At 52.0% G+C, this 13,817-nt stretch overlaps 3 protein-coding genes across 8 annotated transcripts in view; all 3 read left to right on the top strand.

Annotated features, from left to right (window-relative positions):
- The window catches only part of GGNBP2 (gametogenetin binding protein 2), a 30,832-nt gene extending 29,936 nt beyond the window's left edge, over positions 1 to 896 (top strand). For 3 of the 5 annotated variants that reach the window (XM_006092247.2, XM_006092246.3, XM_006092249.3), the window contains one exon: positions 258 to 896. In XM_006092247.2, the coding sequence (XP_006092309.1) occupies positions 258 to 461 (204 nt within the window). In that variant the 3' untranslated portion in view covers positions 462 to 896. The remainder of the gene's footprint in view (positions 1 to 257) is intronic. The other 2 variants (XM_023756838.1, XM_023756837.1) reach the window with 1 other exon arrangement.
- A 2,181-nt stretch (positions 897 to 3,077) lies between these two features.
- Positions 3,078 to 11,381, top strand: DHRS11 (dehydrogenase/reductase 11). 2 transcript variants are annotated; one of them, XM_006092244.3, is made up of 7 exons: positions 3,079 to 3,372; positions 5,961 to 6,170; positions 8,720 to 8,814; positions 9,483 to 9,612; positions 10,275 to 10,367; positions 10,547 to 10,612; positions 10,736 to 11,381. In XM_006092244.3, exons 1-7 carry the CDS (start codon positions 3,226 to 3,228, stop codon positions 10,775 to 10,777), a joined length of 783 nt encoding a protein of 260 aa, XP_006092306.3. In that variant the 5' UTR covers positions 3,079 to 3,225; the 3' UTR covers positions 10,778 to 11,381. The 2 variants fall into 2 exon arrangements, with proteins under 2 accessions (XP_006092307.3, XP_006092306.3); XM_006092245.3 differs by lacking the exon at positions 10,275 to 10,367 and having other exon boundaries at positions 3,078 to 3,372.
- A 784-nt stretch (positions 11,382 to 12,165) lies between these two features.
- MRM1 (mitochondrial rRNA methyltransferase 1) overlaps positions 12,166 to 13,817 on the top strand; it is a 6,688-nt gene continuing 5,036 nt past the window's right edge. The window contains exons 1-2 of the mRNA XM_006092250.3: positions 12,166 to 12,914; positions 13,119 to 13,212. Of these exons, the coding sequence (XP_006092312.1) occupies positions 12,355 to 12,914; positions 13,119 to 13,212 (654 nt within the window). The 5' untranslated portion in view covers positions 12,166 to 12,354. The remainder of the gene's footprint in view (positions 12,915 to 13,118; positions 13,213 to 13,817) is intronic.

Genomic DNA, 13,817 nt, shown 5'->3' on the forward strand with positions numbered 1-13,817 from the left:
TTATAGGCTTCTAGGAAAAATGATAGATCCAGAGTTTCAGACCAAATCAAATTGAGTTGAATTTTATTCTCATTTAGTACTTTCTAAGACAGAATAACATTATGCTTATTCTGTGAACATTCCAATTAAAGGTTTTATTTTACTGAATTGAAACTAAAAAGCTAGACTGCTTTTTAATATTTAGCTGTCCTCCATCAGCATAACATTTTGCATTCTTTAATTTAAATCAAAGTCTTAATTATTCCTTTAATTTGCAGGATGAGTCTGAATGTACTTCAGATGAGGAAATCTTTATCTCACAAGATGAAATACAGTCATTTATGGCCAATAACCAGTCTTTCTACAGCAATAGAGAACAATACCGACAGCATCTGAAGGAGAAATTTAATAAATACTGCCGCTTAAATGATCACAAGAGGCCCATTTGTAGTGGCTGGTTGACAACGGCTGGAGCAAATTAAATAAATAAAATAGCTCTGTCTTTCAATGAAACACTCAAGATGACTACTGCGCCTTCTCTTTCAAAAAACCTCTTAATTTAGTGACTTACAGCAAAATTTTATCTTAAATCAATGTGATTCTTTCTTGTTTTGGGAGATGGTGGAGGTAACCTCATTAGTTTGTTCTTTCTTTAGGCTTGTGTCTTTAGTGGCTGCACAGGCCTGCCATATGATTTAAGCCATCTCTTTCATTAAATGTTTCTCTTCCTGTGAGACTTACTAAAGCAACTTAGTGGCAAAAAGTAATGTTGTACTTATACTTCTGTACAGAAATGACAATGAGCTGAATATATGGTTTTACAAAGTAGACATCCACTTGCGAAATGTTTGGATGTACTGTTAAAGCGCAATGTGCAAAATTTAAATAAAGAATATTTATTAATATGCACAGTAAAATTTGGTGTACATGTTTCTGCTTAATGTGTGGCACTATTTTAATATTTGCCACTTGTGGACTTGGTACTTGGCCAATGTTGATGTTAGAGAGGATAAAGAGCAAATGAGGATAGAGACAGATTGTTGACAAAATTCTTACTTTAGAATTGACAGCTGAGAAAAGCAGTTTCCAATCTTTTGTTTTTATATATTTATCTTTTAACACTGGCCAGCATCTAACTTTCTCATAAGACTTAATTGCCATTATTTAAAGTTCCCTTATACATAACACAAAGCAACTTAAATTCAGAGGTTCATATTGAACTAGAAGAATGAAAACAAAATTTGGCAGAATTTCAAGCAAGGATTGCCTGTTTAAGTAATTATTCAGTGGGTAGAATTGGGATCAGAAGGCTGCACTGAGAGCTAACCACATTGCGGTCTTTGTAAGTGCATGTTCTTACGTGGTTTTCAACAATAAAGTTACTATGGCATTACAGTTCACTGCTTTCACAAGCTGTCTGAATGCTGAAGGAGAGATTCCCCTAGGAGTAGCATTTAGCTGCTATTTAAAAAGTTGAGTCAGTAGTTCAATAAACACATGCTTAGAGCTTTGTTGTCTGCATGTTGATAATACTTGGTGGGCAGCATACAGGTGGTGGGACTGTCAGTACCTCTGTGCAATGGGGATGGAGTGAATTTTATGGGCTTTCTACTGCTTAATCAGATTTCTAATCAAATTTCAGTGGGCAACATCAGAAGCCTAATGAGATTTAATTTTTATAGTTGGTGGCATTTCTTTGATCCACCTCTTGAGCTGTCTTTTCAGATCTTAGTGTTGTATAGGGATTGGGGCAGAGGTAAAATGAGTCATGATTTCTCTCTGATCCTGTTGCTTTCATCCTGGAATCCATAAAGATTGACCAAGGGCCTCCCACAGCCCTTGGCTTTGGTCCCAATCCCCTCTCCACCACCTGTTGGCAGTCAAGTTTCCTCTTGAGATCCCTAAAAGCAAGAGCTGGGTTTGTGTTAATTTTTGCCCTGCTGGCCAAATACATGAGTGCTTGTTGAATGAATAAGCTAGCCACATGCTTATTCCATTGCTTGCATTAGAGGGATTCCAGTAGTTAGATGGATACATTTTTTCTTTGGAAGGATGGCTATATTAAGGATGCAGAAATGGCCCTAGCTGGTTTGGGCGTCAGCCTTCGGAGTGAAGGGTCCCAGGTTCGATTCTGGTTTAAGGGTACATACCTGGGTTGTGGGCTTGATCCCCAGTGAGGGGCGTGCAGGAGGCAGCCAGTCAATGGTTCTCTCTCAGCATTAATGTTTCTCTCCCTCTCTGAAATCAAATATATATATTTAAAGAATGCAGAAGTGACGCAGCTTTCAGTGCTTTGATGAAATATATCCTAAGTAGCAAAACCAACAACCCAGGAAGAGACAAAAGGGAGAATGGAGTGAAGGCACTTTAGGAGCACATCCTCTGTGGTCCAAACCATGCTTTACCCCTTTCTGTCTTAACTAAGTTTAGTTATCTCAAAAATGAAAGTATTAGTAAGTACTATCTCATAGGGCTGTTCTGCATATTAATATATTTAAAATGCTTAAAAGTGCATGTCACACCGTAAATGCCCAATAAAAGTTAGCTATTGGTTTCATCTATATATTTGCTGCAATGAGAGTGAGAAGGTCTAGGGCAGTTGGAAGTAGTCCATTGGGACAGAATCCCCCAGTGCACATGTACTTGGAGGTGGTTCCACTTTTAACCATCACTTCTTGGTTAGTAGGATTGAGAGTCCCTCCCAAGGTCACCCATCAGCCACCGGCTGGTTTAGAAGGGCGTTGGAGTCACCTTAAGTGCCCTTAATTTCTCTTCCTGGCCTTGGGTCAGGAACAGGAAGGGCTACTGAGCATGCGGCGAGGGTACGTACGTGCATCCTCGGGCCTGGAGCAAACTCCTGCTACACGTCGGTTTCCCTGCCCCAAGGGTAGAGCTCACCTGGGAAGCCGGACCACATGACCCCGGGACCCTCCAGCGCAGGCCCTCACCGATAGAACGGACAGTTCCCTGCGCCGGGGGCGAGGCGGGACCGGAAGGGGCGGGGCCATGTCCGGGCGGCGCGGGGGGCGGGACGGCCGGGCTGCTACGCCCTCCGGCGGGATGTGGCCGACAGTCGAGGAAAGGAGGGTGGAGTCCCGGCCGCAGGCCGGCCAGGTTGGAGGCGGTTCCAGGCGCGGACTCGAGGCGGGCCGGGCGGCGGCGGCTGCCGTGGCGGTAGGGGAACGGCCGAGCCCCTGCGACCTGGGGCCCAGCTCCGCCGTCCAGGCGCCCAGCTCGCGCAGTGAGATGGCCCGGGGCGGCATGGAGCGGTGGCGCGACCGGCTCGCACTCGTGACGGGCGCCTCGGGGGGCATCGGCGCGGCCGTGGCCCGGGCCCTGGTCCAGCAGGGGCTGAAGGTGGTGGGTTGTGCTCGCACCGTAGGCAACATAGAGGTAAGGCCTGGCTGGGGAGCGGGGTGCCCTGGGAGGCGTCGTTTTCGCCGGGGTCGGGTCCTGGTGGGGGAGGGGGAGTGGCCGGAGTCGGGCTGGGACGCTATCCTCACTTGCCTGCCACCCCCGGGCCATTTGCCACGGGTTTAGGGACAAGGTGATGCCTAGTAGGGCAGGCCTCTGAAATGCCCTCTTTTAAGGAGCCGTTTCAGGAACAGTCCCTACCCCATTGTACCAAGTCTCTGGCATCTTTCTCCCTCCTACCTGCCTGCTCGGGTAGGCTCAGGAAAGGGGAACCAGAGATCCCCGGCTGGCGAGGCAGCCAGGGAGAAGGAAAGAAAGCTTTCTGGACTCAGTGGCTACGTTGGCTACTGGATTGCTTTCTCTGGTCCCCAGACTCAGCCCACAGAGCCAAGGAAAGTGGCTGGTCAGCCAGATGAGCAGAAGCTAGAGGTTATGTTGGTGATCGTTTTTGTTTTTTTAACCCGGGTCTGAGGTTGGGGTTGAGGTGGGAGTGGTTTTTCTGAAAACAAACAAAAACAAACGGGCTAGTCCCCCCTCCACCCCCAAACCTGAGGGTTAACCCCCTACCCAGTGGGCATAAAGGAATGACAGTGGGGTGTTCATAGATAGACCCTTCTCCAATTTGACTGTCCTAGGTGGGACTGAGGAGGTGAAATAGGCATTGAACATGCGAGCCCTGAGGAGGACAAAGCACTAGAAATGGAACTCGGGCTTCCTCTTAAAGTGGGGTTGGGAGCAGAGCTGTGAGCAGCAGGAGACCAATGAAACGAAGTTGGCCATGTTGGAGCATGGGGGAAGAAGAGGAGAAATTTCCATCATGTTCCCTGGATTTGCCCAGCAAGATCACTCTCAGGGGTCACGCTAGTGCTTAGCTGCAGGGCATAATCTCCACCATTGCTCAGCGTCCCTGTGCAGGGCAAGGGTAAGGAAGCCTTGGGTGGGGGCAGAGGGAGAGGGTATACAGGAAGGAGGGCTGTCCCCTCCCCTGCTGCTGCCCAAAGGTATATTTTATAGCCTCCTAGATAGTCCCAAGGTCACCTGGTTACACCATTGCCCTACTCTGCCCCTCCCTTTCTCCTGGAGCTCAGGAGCCTTGGAACCTAGAGGGTTAGACCAGGGATAAGACCAGTGGATTCCCTAAGTCTAAAGCCACCCTTGTCTTCTCTTCCTACTGCCCTGCCCTAAACTAGCCAGGAAAGGGAGTCCCTGAGCCCCAAGGGAATCTCCAAGCAGATCACTTAGCCCCAGGAGGACCGGTGGGGCAATGAAAGGGCAGGGACAGGGAGAAATATATTCCCAGTCCCTCTAGTCTGGCTTTCCTGGGGGGGGCTCTGAGTCTGGAGGAGGAAGGGACAAGTTGCCTGCCAGGTGGGGAGAATTCTAGGTTACCTTGCCCACAATCTGCTTTTATTGATGGGTTGATTGATAGTGAAACAGAGTGTGAGCTCTGGCCTCCTAGAGAGAGAAACCCTGTTTCCTGAGGTGGTCGTGAGTAGGTAAGATTGGGTGAAGGGCTTCTGAGTCCCAGACGACTATACCTTTTAAACTTGGAATGTTAAAGCAGAAAAGAATTTCCTAGGTCATTTGATCCAGCCATTTATTCCCAGCTTGGTTTGCGGGGAGGGAGGCTGTGGGCCAAGGCAGCTGGCTAAGCTGGCTTTCCTCTAGGGCACCCCGTACCCTCTAGTCTGCTCCCTCCCACACATGTACATAGTCACCTTCCCACATGTACATAGTCACCTTCACGAGACTCAGGTGCCCAGTCACTGGCCTCAAGGCCACGGGGCTTGTTTCTCCCTGTTTCTGAATGTCAGCTTTCCTCACAGGGATCTCAGTGGCTCTGCTTTCTCAGGTCTTCCCCTTCCTCAGGGCTCTTCAGAGTGCTGAGGGCCCTGGCAGTACACAGGGGGTGCCAATGTCACTTGTCACCTGACTTGCCTCAGAGTTTCCAGAGAAACTTTGGGGTGGAGGGTGGTGCACCATGGGACAGAGAGAATTTGTCCTAACTTCCTGACCCTTCCTATATGTAGGGCGAAGGAAGATTGGCAAACGGGCTCGATCGAAAAAATACGTGTGCCATTTGTGGAGGGAGGGTGATAGTTCAGATATAAGCCCTCTTGGATGAGGTGATGGGGGAGAAGAGATGGAAGCCCTGGCATAACCAGCTCAGTGGCTCGTGGAACCGGTGGAAGTATGGGGTGGGGTGAGAGGTGCATCTTATGTAGGAGCAGAGAAGGTGTTCTATTGAGGGAGAGGAAGAAGAGAAAAACCATTCCATTCCCAGTCCCTGGCCCCTTTCTTAGAATTGAAGACTCCAGTTTATCCGTGAGGTTACTCTATTGATAATCTCAACTTTCCCCTCCCTCACTCAGGGAGCACTCATCCCCTGGACTTTGACCAAAGAAGACAAGCTTAGGGGATGGGCAGTCCCAACATCAGTGTGACCAAAAGGTGGCCACCAAAGGAGAGAGTTCTATAAGCGGTGACAGCAGAGGGAGGTTGTCTCTGGCAGGGGAGGTGTGGGAGTGAGCAGCTCACTCCAGTTAGATCCCTGTTGGGTTTCATAGGAGCTGGCTGCCGAATGTAAGAGTGCAGGCTACCCCGGGACTTTGATCCCCTACAGATGTGACCTGTCAAATGAAGAGGACATCCTCTCTATGTTCTCGGCTATCCGCTCTCAGCACAGCGGTGTGGACATCTGCATCAACAATGCTGGCTTGGCCCGGCCTGACACCCTGCTCTCAGGCAGCACCAGCGGTTGGAAGGACATGTTCAATGTAAGGGCTGCAGACCTGGAGAGGGGGGCTGGGAGGACGGTGGGGAGCCCAGAGGTGGTGAGCCAGAGCACTGCTCCGGATGGGACAATAGCAAGAGGGAGCTTTGGGTTCCTTCCTGGGGCACCTTGACTGTTACCTTTCTTCTTTTCCTACCAGAGGGATAGTGAGTGGATGAATGGCCATGTCTTTTCCATTCTTCTTTCCTTTGAGGCCCTGGGCATAGTTCTTAAAGTCTAGGCTGATTTCTTCTATTGGAAGAAAGCTCAGTAGGGGAGAGAGCTGGTGTTTACTGAATGTCCCCATATGTCAGCACTATGGGTGCTTGGGAACATGGTCTTATGGGAAGGAAAGGAGCAAAGAGACAGGAGACAATGTTCTTAACCAGCCCTGCCAGCAACTATGTGGCTTCAGGCAGGTAGTTACCCTTTCTGAGCTTCAGTCTTGTCACATTTAATTGGGATGAACATACTTATACCATCAATATCTGGGGTCACTAACTCTAATGTCCCCTGTGGCCAGGTAGGTAATAAGAGAGTGAGGCAGGTCAGGTGGGGTCTGCAGTAAGTGAGAAAGCACAAGGCCATGTATAGGGGCAACCACTGCTAGTGTCCAGTGTCACTGCTGTGGGGCAATGTGGCCCAGTGTGGCCAAATCTTATGAGAGGAATGGGGAGCCTGGGTTTTTATGTGACACTCCATCCATCCCATTCACTGAAATCTCAATTCCACGAGGGCAAGGATTTTTGTGTGTTTTATTCTCTTACAGCCTCAGCCTGGAAACAATAGATATTTTTTGAATGAATGAAACCTTCTAATACATGTTGGAAATGAATTTAAAATGCTTTAAAACTACGTGTGGCCCAAACACAGCCTGTAGGACATGGGTTTTCAACTTCTGGACTATATTATGGGGCAATATTAGGTATGAAATTATTCTGAGAAGTTGAAAGCAGTGTGTAAATGCAATGTGTCTTTCCCCTCACAATTCTTTAAAAAAAAAAATATATATATATATATATATTGATTTCAGAGAGAGGAAGGGAGAAGGAGAGAGAGATAGAAACATCAATGATGAGAGAGAATCATTGACTGGCTGCTTCCTGCATGCCCCCCGCTGGGGATCGAGCCCACAACCTGGGCATGTGCCTTGACCAGGAATCGAACTGTGACCTGGTTTATGGGTCGATGTTCAACCACTGAGCCACAGCAGCCGGGCCCCACACAATTCTTTTCATATCTGCTCACAGAAGCTTTAGCACCTAACAGGTGTTTGGGCCAGGAAATGAACAGTGACCACAGAGCCTTCTGGGAGATCTGAGTTGTGGCCCTCACCTGCAGTAGGTGGGTCTCTCAACCTGGATCTCAACTTGCCCGTCTATAAAGTGAGGGACTTACGTTAAATCCCTAAGGCCCCTCTATAACATTATGTAATTCTATTAGGGTCATCCTATGAGACATCTTCTCCACTCCCATCCCTAACTCCCAGACCTAGGAGATTCACTTCCCTGACATGCAGGGATCTGTTTCTCCTACTCCTTCTGCCCTCAGGAGCTGAGTTCTCTGCCCCACAAACCCACACTGCTAAGAGGACCAGAAACAGGGCTGAGAGCCTCCTGTGTCCTTCTGCTGTGAATGCTGTGGCAGGTTCACGCCCAGGGTGTTCTGTCCTGATGCCTGGCTCTGACACCTGATAAGGACAAACATCTAATTTCCCGGCTGGTCCCGTCTCTTCTGGAGAGGCGAGACATGAGGACCTGCTGAAAGCTTTATCTCTGCTTGTCCTCCTGGGTAAAGCTAGGGGTGGGGCTGGGCCGGAGCTTTAGAACAGAGACACTTCTTCAGGCCTCTGTTCCATGAAGGGTGGTGGGGATTTGGTGTCACCTCTGCCAGAGCGAGGAGGAGAGGGCAGAAGGCAGGAAGCCCCTTGGGAGGTCCCCTGCCTTCCACGACAAGTTACCCACCCTCTTAAGAGTCTCTGTGCCTAGTTCTGTAGATGGAACAGAGGTTAAAGGAAGGAGGATCAGACCTTTTCTACTAGTGATCTCAAGGGAGGGGACAGGAAAGGAGCAGAGAATAGCTGGGTAAGGTGGGGAGAGGCCATGGTGTGTTTGAGGAGAGAGATTTTTAAACCCATTTTAGGAAGGATTTGAGGCTGTTTAGGAGAGAGCAGGATCAGGGGCACTGTCCCAGAGAAGAGGGTATTTGGAGAAGAAAAGGAGATGGTTCCCTGAGGCAGAGATTCTACTATTTGGAGAGGAGACAGCCAAGATACAGAGGGTTCCTGGGTTGTGTATGGGATTTGGGGGGTTTCTATTCCTGTTCACAGGAACTTGAGGGTCACCCAGGGAGAGAAGCTGTCTCTGTTGTCAGCGGGGGCTGGCAGCTTTAGGGGGAGGGGCACCGCTAAGGCACAGTGCCCTGGGTCTGTTGTTGGTCTTTGGTAGGACCTAGGCACTGTTTTGGAATGCTTCCTGGGGGTTCTCTGTGGCTCCATCACCTGCTCAGATGGGCCCAAGCTAGAGACATCCCATTGCCCTCCCTGGCCTGCAGGTGAATGTGTTGGCCCTCAGCATCTGCACGCGGGAAGCCTACCAGTCCATGAAGGAGCGGAATGTGGATGATGGGCACATCATTAACATCAACAGGTGAGACAGGTGGCCGAGGGCTAGAGCGCAGATCACCACTCACCCTCCTAGCTGGGTGATCTGTTGCAGCTTATTTGACCTCTTTGGACCTGTTTCTTTGGTAAAGTAGGGATTTAATACTCAGTTAACACCCAATGGCATGATTATGGTGAGGGGAAGAATAGTGTATGTCAAGTGCCAGCCCCTAGTTGGCTGGAATGGGTGGCTCAGCCCTTGTCTTTGCAGTGGAAGCCTAGGGGCTCTGCTGGCACGGAGATTCTCCATTCCTCAGGCCCTGGAATGAACCCCACCTTGTGGTACAAAGAAAGACTACACAGTATCATTGGGGAGCCCCCACTCTGAGTGGGGAGACATGGCCTCTGCCCTCAGAGATCTCCCAATAGAACCATATCAGTGAATGTGCAGGTGAAATTAAGAGATTTTTGACAGCCTGCGTGACCAAGAGAGGGGATTCTGTGGTCACTGTAGGGAAGACGTCTAGAAGAGTAGGGTTTTCAGGAGCAGCTTGAATAACAGCTAGATTAGTGGGCCGCAAGGATGGCCTCCAGAGGTCCCCTTTAGAAGGCTTCCCTGCAGCATCGAGGTGGTGGGGTTGACTGGTACAGCAGGGGGCACTGCTGGTCTCGGGAGCATCACTGTCTTCTTTCCCCTTCCCTCCCTCTACCCAGCATGTCTGGCCACCGAGTGGTACCCCAGTCTGTGGCCCATTTCTATAGTGCTACCAAGTATGCCGTCACTGCACTGACAGAGGGACTGAGGCAAGAGCTTCGGGAGGCCCAGACCCACATCCGAGCCACGGTGAGGGTGTGGCCTGGCCCTGGTGGGGATGGGATAGGCACAGGCCCTCTCCACCCCCACACATGCTGCCCAGGGAGCCCATGTCCAGGGTGTGCTGCTTTAGAACCCCTGCGAGCATATTGGGCACAGAGCTCCTGGGCTCTGCTGCTACTTGCATGGCCCTGCTCAGTACTTGAGTGTCCCGTTTCACTGACTTTGAGGTAGGAGGGGGCTGGCCTGACTGGAACATGGCGGGTGAGACTGAGGGAAAGCAAGGGATTGTGGGAAACCAGGTGCACAGTGGCAGGAAACCAGGACTCTGGGCTCTGCCCTTGAAGGCAGAATGACCTTGGGCAACTTACTCAACCTCTCCAAGCCTCAGTCTTTGCATTTGTAAAACTGAGATGATAATCAGGTTATGAGGTTTTTTAAGAGAGAACATTTTGTCAAACATTTACCTGGCTTTTAGTAAGGGCTCTGTAAGTGGTAGATATCATTGTGATCATCACCAGTGGCAGCCTTGGAGCCAGGAGGCAGCTGCTAACATGGGACAGCCAACCTTGTGAAGCTGGGGCCCTGTGGCTTCCGTCCTTTTCTCTCCAACCTCCTCAAAGCCTGGCCTCTGATTGGGGTTGGGGTTGGGCAAAGCTCAGTTCCTGAGCAGGCCCTCTCTGTCGGCCCAGTGCATCTCTCCAGGATTGGTGGAGACACAATTCGCCTTCAAACTTCATGACAAGGACCCTGAGAAGGCAGCTGCCACCTATGAACACATAAAGGTGGGGCCTCCCTCATTCTAAGTGAAGGCAGAGGGAAGGGAACCTGTCCTTCTAGCCAGGCCGTTACTCCTCCTAGAGGGTTGGGGTGGGAATGTGGATGCTGGAGAGGACCTCAGTGGTGGGAGGGAACTTGGATCCATTCTGTCCTCATCTTAATCCCCCTTTTCCCTGGTGCTCAGTGTCTGAAACCTGAAGATGTGGCCCAGGCTATCATCTATGTCCTCAGCACCCCCCCACATGTCCAGGTAAGTCTGGCATTGGCTGTCCACCCCATGGAGAAGCCCAACCATCCCCAGAGGAGGAGAGCAGAGAGGCCTTAAAGAGGGTGGCAGTTTCCTGACTGCCTCAAGCCTTTGTCCCTTCTGCAGATCGGAGACATCCAGATGAGGCCCACGGAGCAGGTGACCTAGCTTCCTGTGGGGAGCGCCTCCTCCTCTCTTCACGGATCTTCACGGCTTGGTGCTGGCCTTTGGGTTGTAGGTGTTAATTTCTGGACTCCTGTACTCCACTTCCTCTCTCCACCCCTCCCAGGGGTTTGAAAATGTTTGAGGTCTTTTCTATCTAGTCCAATTGTTTCCACCACAAATGTGAAAAGTGGGCTGGAGAGAGGAGGTGGTGTCCCTAATTACTTTACCTGTTAACTCACTCTTGGTCCCCTTCTTGGGCTCCTTGACCTTTGTTTGTTGTCCTTGGTCTCTTCCCTTTGACTTGGGGAAGGACCTTGGCCAGAAGGGTGGCTTTCCCCTATCTTCTTACACTCCACCCCCTGTTGCTCAGGGATGAGGTGGCAGGGGGAACTCCTCATCTTTTATCTGAGTGGTTATGGAGGGCTCCAGCTTCCTCCTCTCCCTGCCCCAATGCCCCCTCCATCCCTTTTCTCCTCCCCCTTCCCGCACCTAGTTCTTCAGTCCAGTGGGGGTCATCACTCTACTCTGATTGGCAGCACAATACCAGGGCCTACCTCCCAAGTGGATTACAGTGTAATAATTAAAAAAGAAAAATTGCAACAACCGACCTTGGCTTTGTGAGTGTCTTTCAGTTCTTCCGCTTTCTTTGTGATCTGGGGTGGTGGTTTCTCAGAATTTCTTCCAGGTGAGTGGAAAGTGGGTGAATTTAGAGCCTCACTTCTGGAGTGTGGATTACCTTAGGGTAACAGGTGTGGTTTGGGGTTGGGTCTTGAAAATTGGTAGAATTTGCCAGCCAGAAAAGAAGACAAGATGTGCAAGGCTCAGAGGCCAGAAAGAGCATGCAGTGCTGTGGGAACAGCACAGAACTTAGTGCAGGAGTGAGATGGGGCTGAAAAGCCTGGATCCCCGGAGGTCTGAGTGCTGAGCAAGGAGTCTGGCCATTAGGGCATCAGCTGGCTTGTCAGCAGGTGCGGGACAGGCACCGAGCAGTGGCTTAGAGAATCAGCTGCCACAGGGTAGGAAGTGACTGCTGAGTCCTGCTAACTGGTGCTCCGGGTTTGAAAAGGCAGTAGAAACGCAGAGGAGGAGCTGGATGCAGGAGAAACTTCTGAGGAAAAGCACCAGTATCCAATGGGAAGGGAAGCACCACGACTGACCTAGTTGAACACATCTCTGTAAAGTGTTTTTTTGCTGGTGCTTGGGTGAATGCGACCCTCCAGCTTCCTGGAACCTCAAAGGGCGCAGAATGAAGCCAGTAGCAGGGTCAGCTCAGCGCTGATCACTGCCGGCTGCCGTGCGGTGGGTCGCTGCTCAGCCAGCCCTGCAGGCGGCGCTGGAGGGACGGCCTAGTGGGTGAGCATGCGCAATGCGTCCGGGCAGGAAGCGGGCTCGCGCGAACTCGGAAGCGGAGCGCCCCGCGCGAGGTCGGGAGGGGGGCGGTCGCGGCCCGGCTACCTGCCTCAGGCAGTCTTCCCGCCGGGAGTCTGGACTGTCCGTTTCTCTGTCTGAGGAGGCGGGATGGGTGCCACAGGCTCCGTCTGGAGCGACAGCTCTTGAGGGCGTAGCTAAGGGCATCGACCATGGCGCTGCTGCGGGCCCTCAGGGGCGCGACCTGGCGTTTTCCCGGCCAGCTTGCGCGTCAGTCCTCCCGCACGGCGCGGCGGGGGGAGCGGCCCGGAGGAGAGGAGCTGAGCCGCCTGCTCCGGGATGACCTGGCGCCTGCCCCGCGCTCCCCCGGCGGCCGGGAACTCCTGTTCGGCCTGTCCCCGTGCCTCCTGGCTCTGCGGGCCGCCCGCCGCCGCGTGGCCCGGCTCCTGCTCCAGGCCGGCAGGTCGGGGGTGCGGGGAGAGCGGGCAGAGCTGCTCCGGGCGGCGGAAGCGCGGGACATTCCGGTTCTGTGGCCCCGACGGCAGAAGCTGGACGCCCTGTGCCGCCACCAGGTGCACCAGGGCGTCTGCATGGAGGTGAGCCCGCTGCGGCCCCGGCCCTGGACGGAGGCCGGGGAGGCGAGGCCAGGAGATGACCCCCAGCAGCTGTGGCTCGTCCTCGAGAGGCTCCAGGATCCGCGGAATCTCGGGGCCGTGCTGCGCTCCGCTCACTTCCTCGGAGTGGACCAGGTCATCACCAGCCGCAGAAACAGGCACGGACATTATTCCCCGTGTGTCCCAATTTCAAGGGGCAGCCGAGTTCCTCCGCACCTTGACCCTTTGGGGATCCCCTAGGCCGGTCTCTCTACGCCAGAATTTTCATCTCTAACCCTTGGGGGCCGGGGGAGGGGAGCGGAGGGGAGGGCGCCGGGCTTGAGGTGACGCAGCCTCACACGGGGCATGGGGTCACTTTGCAGCTGCCCGCTCACTCCGGTAGTCAGCAAGGCCAGCGCGGGGGCTATGGAGGTGATGGACATATTCTTCACCGATGACCTGGGCGGATTTTTACAGGTGAGGGCCGAGGGGTTGGGGTGGCGGGAAGGAGCAGAAATGAGCCACGATCAGCCTCTCAGGCCACTTCACCGGGAACTGGTGGAGGAAGGGGGAGAAGAGAGCACGTTGGCATTTCCTGTGCTTCTCTAAATCCCTTCGGGAAGAGGGAAGGATCCCAGGGTTTTTAAAACCACGAGGGGAACAGAGTCTGAAGTTGGAGACGTCCTAGCCTCATTCCCTTTGCTGCACTTCTCCAGGCATACCTTTTTGCCCGGCTGCAGGTCTGCCACGGGGCCTCCGTACCTGCTAAGTAGGTCTTCAGTAAATGTGTTCCGAGCATAGCTTGCAAGGCTCTTTAAAAAAAAAATCTTTATTGAAAGTATTACATATGTCCTCTTTCTCCCCCCACCCCCCACTGACTCCTTCTAGCCTGCTTGAAAGGCTCTGTAATAAGGACTAGTCTATGCCTTTCCTCTCTTCCCTTTCACACACACAAAACAACCCCCACTACCACACAAAAAACCCCACAAAATTTGGGGAGCAAACTTAAGTAAAGAACCCCCCTGCTGTTCTCTTGCTGGACACAAGGGGGCAGTATTGCCTTGCACTTGGCCGTTCCACTG

This window comes from Myotis lucifugus, unplaced genomic scaffold (assembly GCF_000147115.1).
Source record: "Myotis lucifugus unplaced genomic scaffold, Myoluc2.0 scaffold_99, whole genome shotgun sequence".
Taxonomy (NCBI): domain Eukaryota; kingdom Metazoa; phylum Chordata; class Mammalia; order Chiroptera; family Vespertilionidae; genus Myotis; species Myotis lucifugus.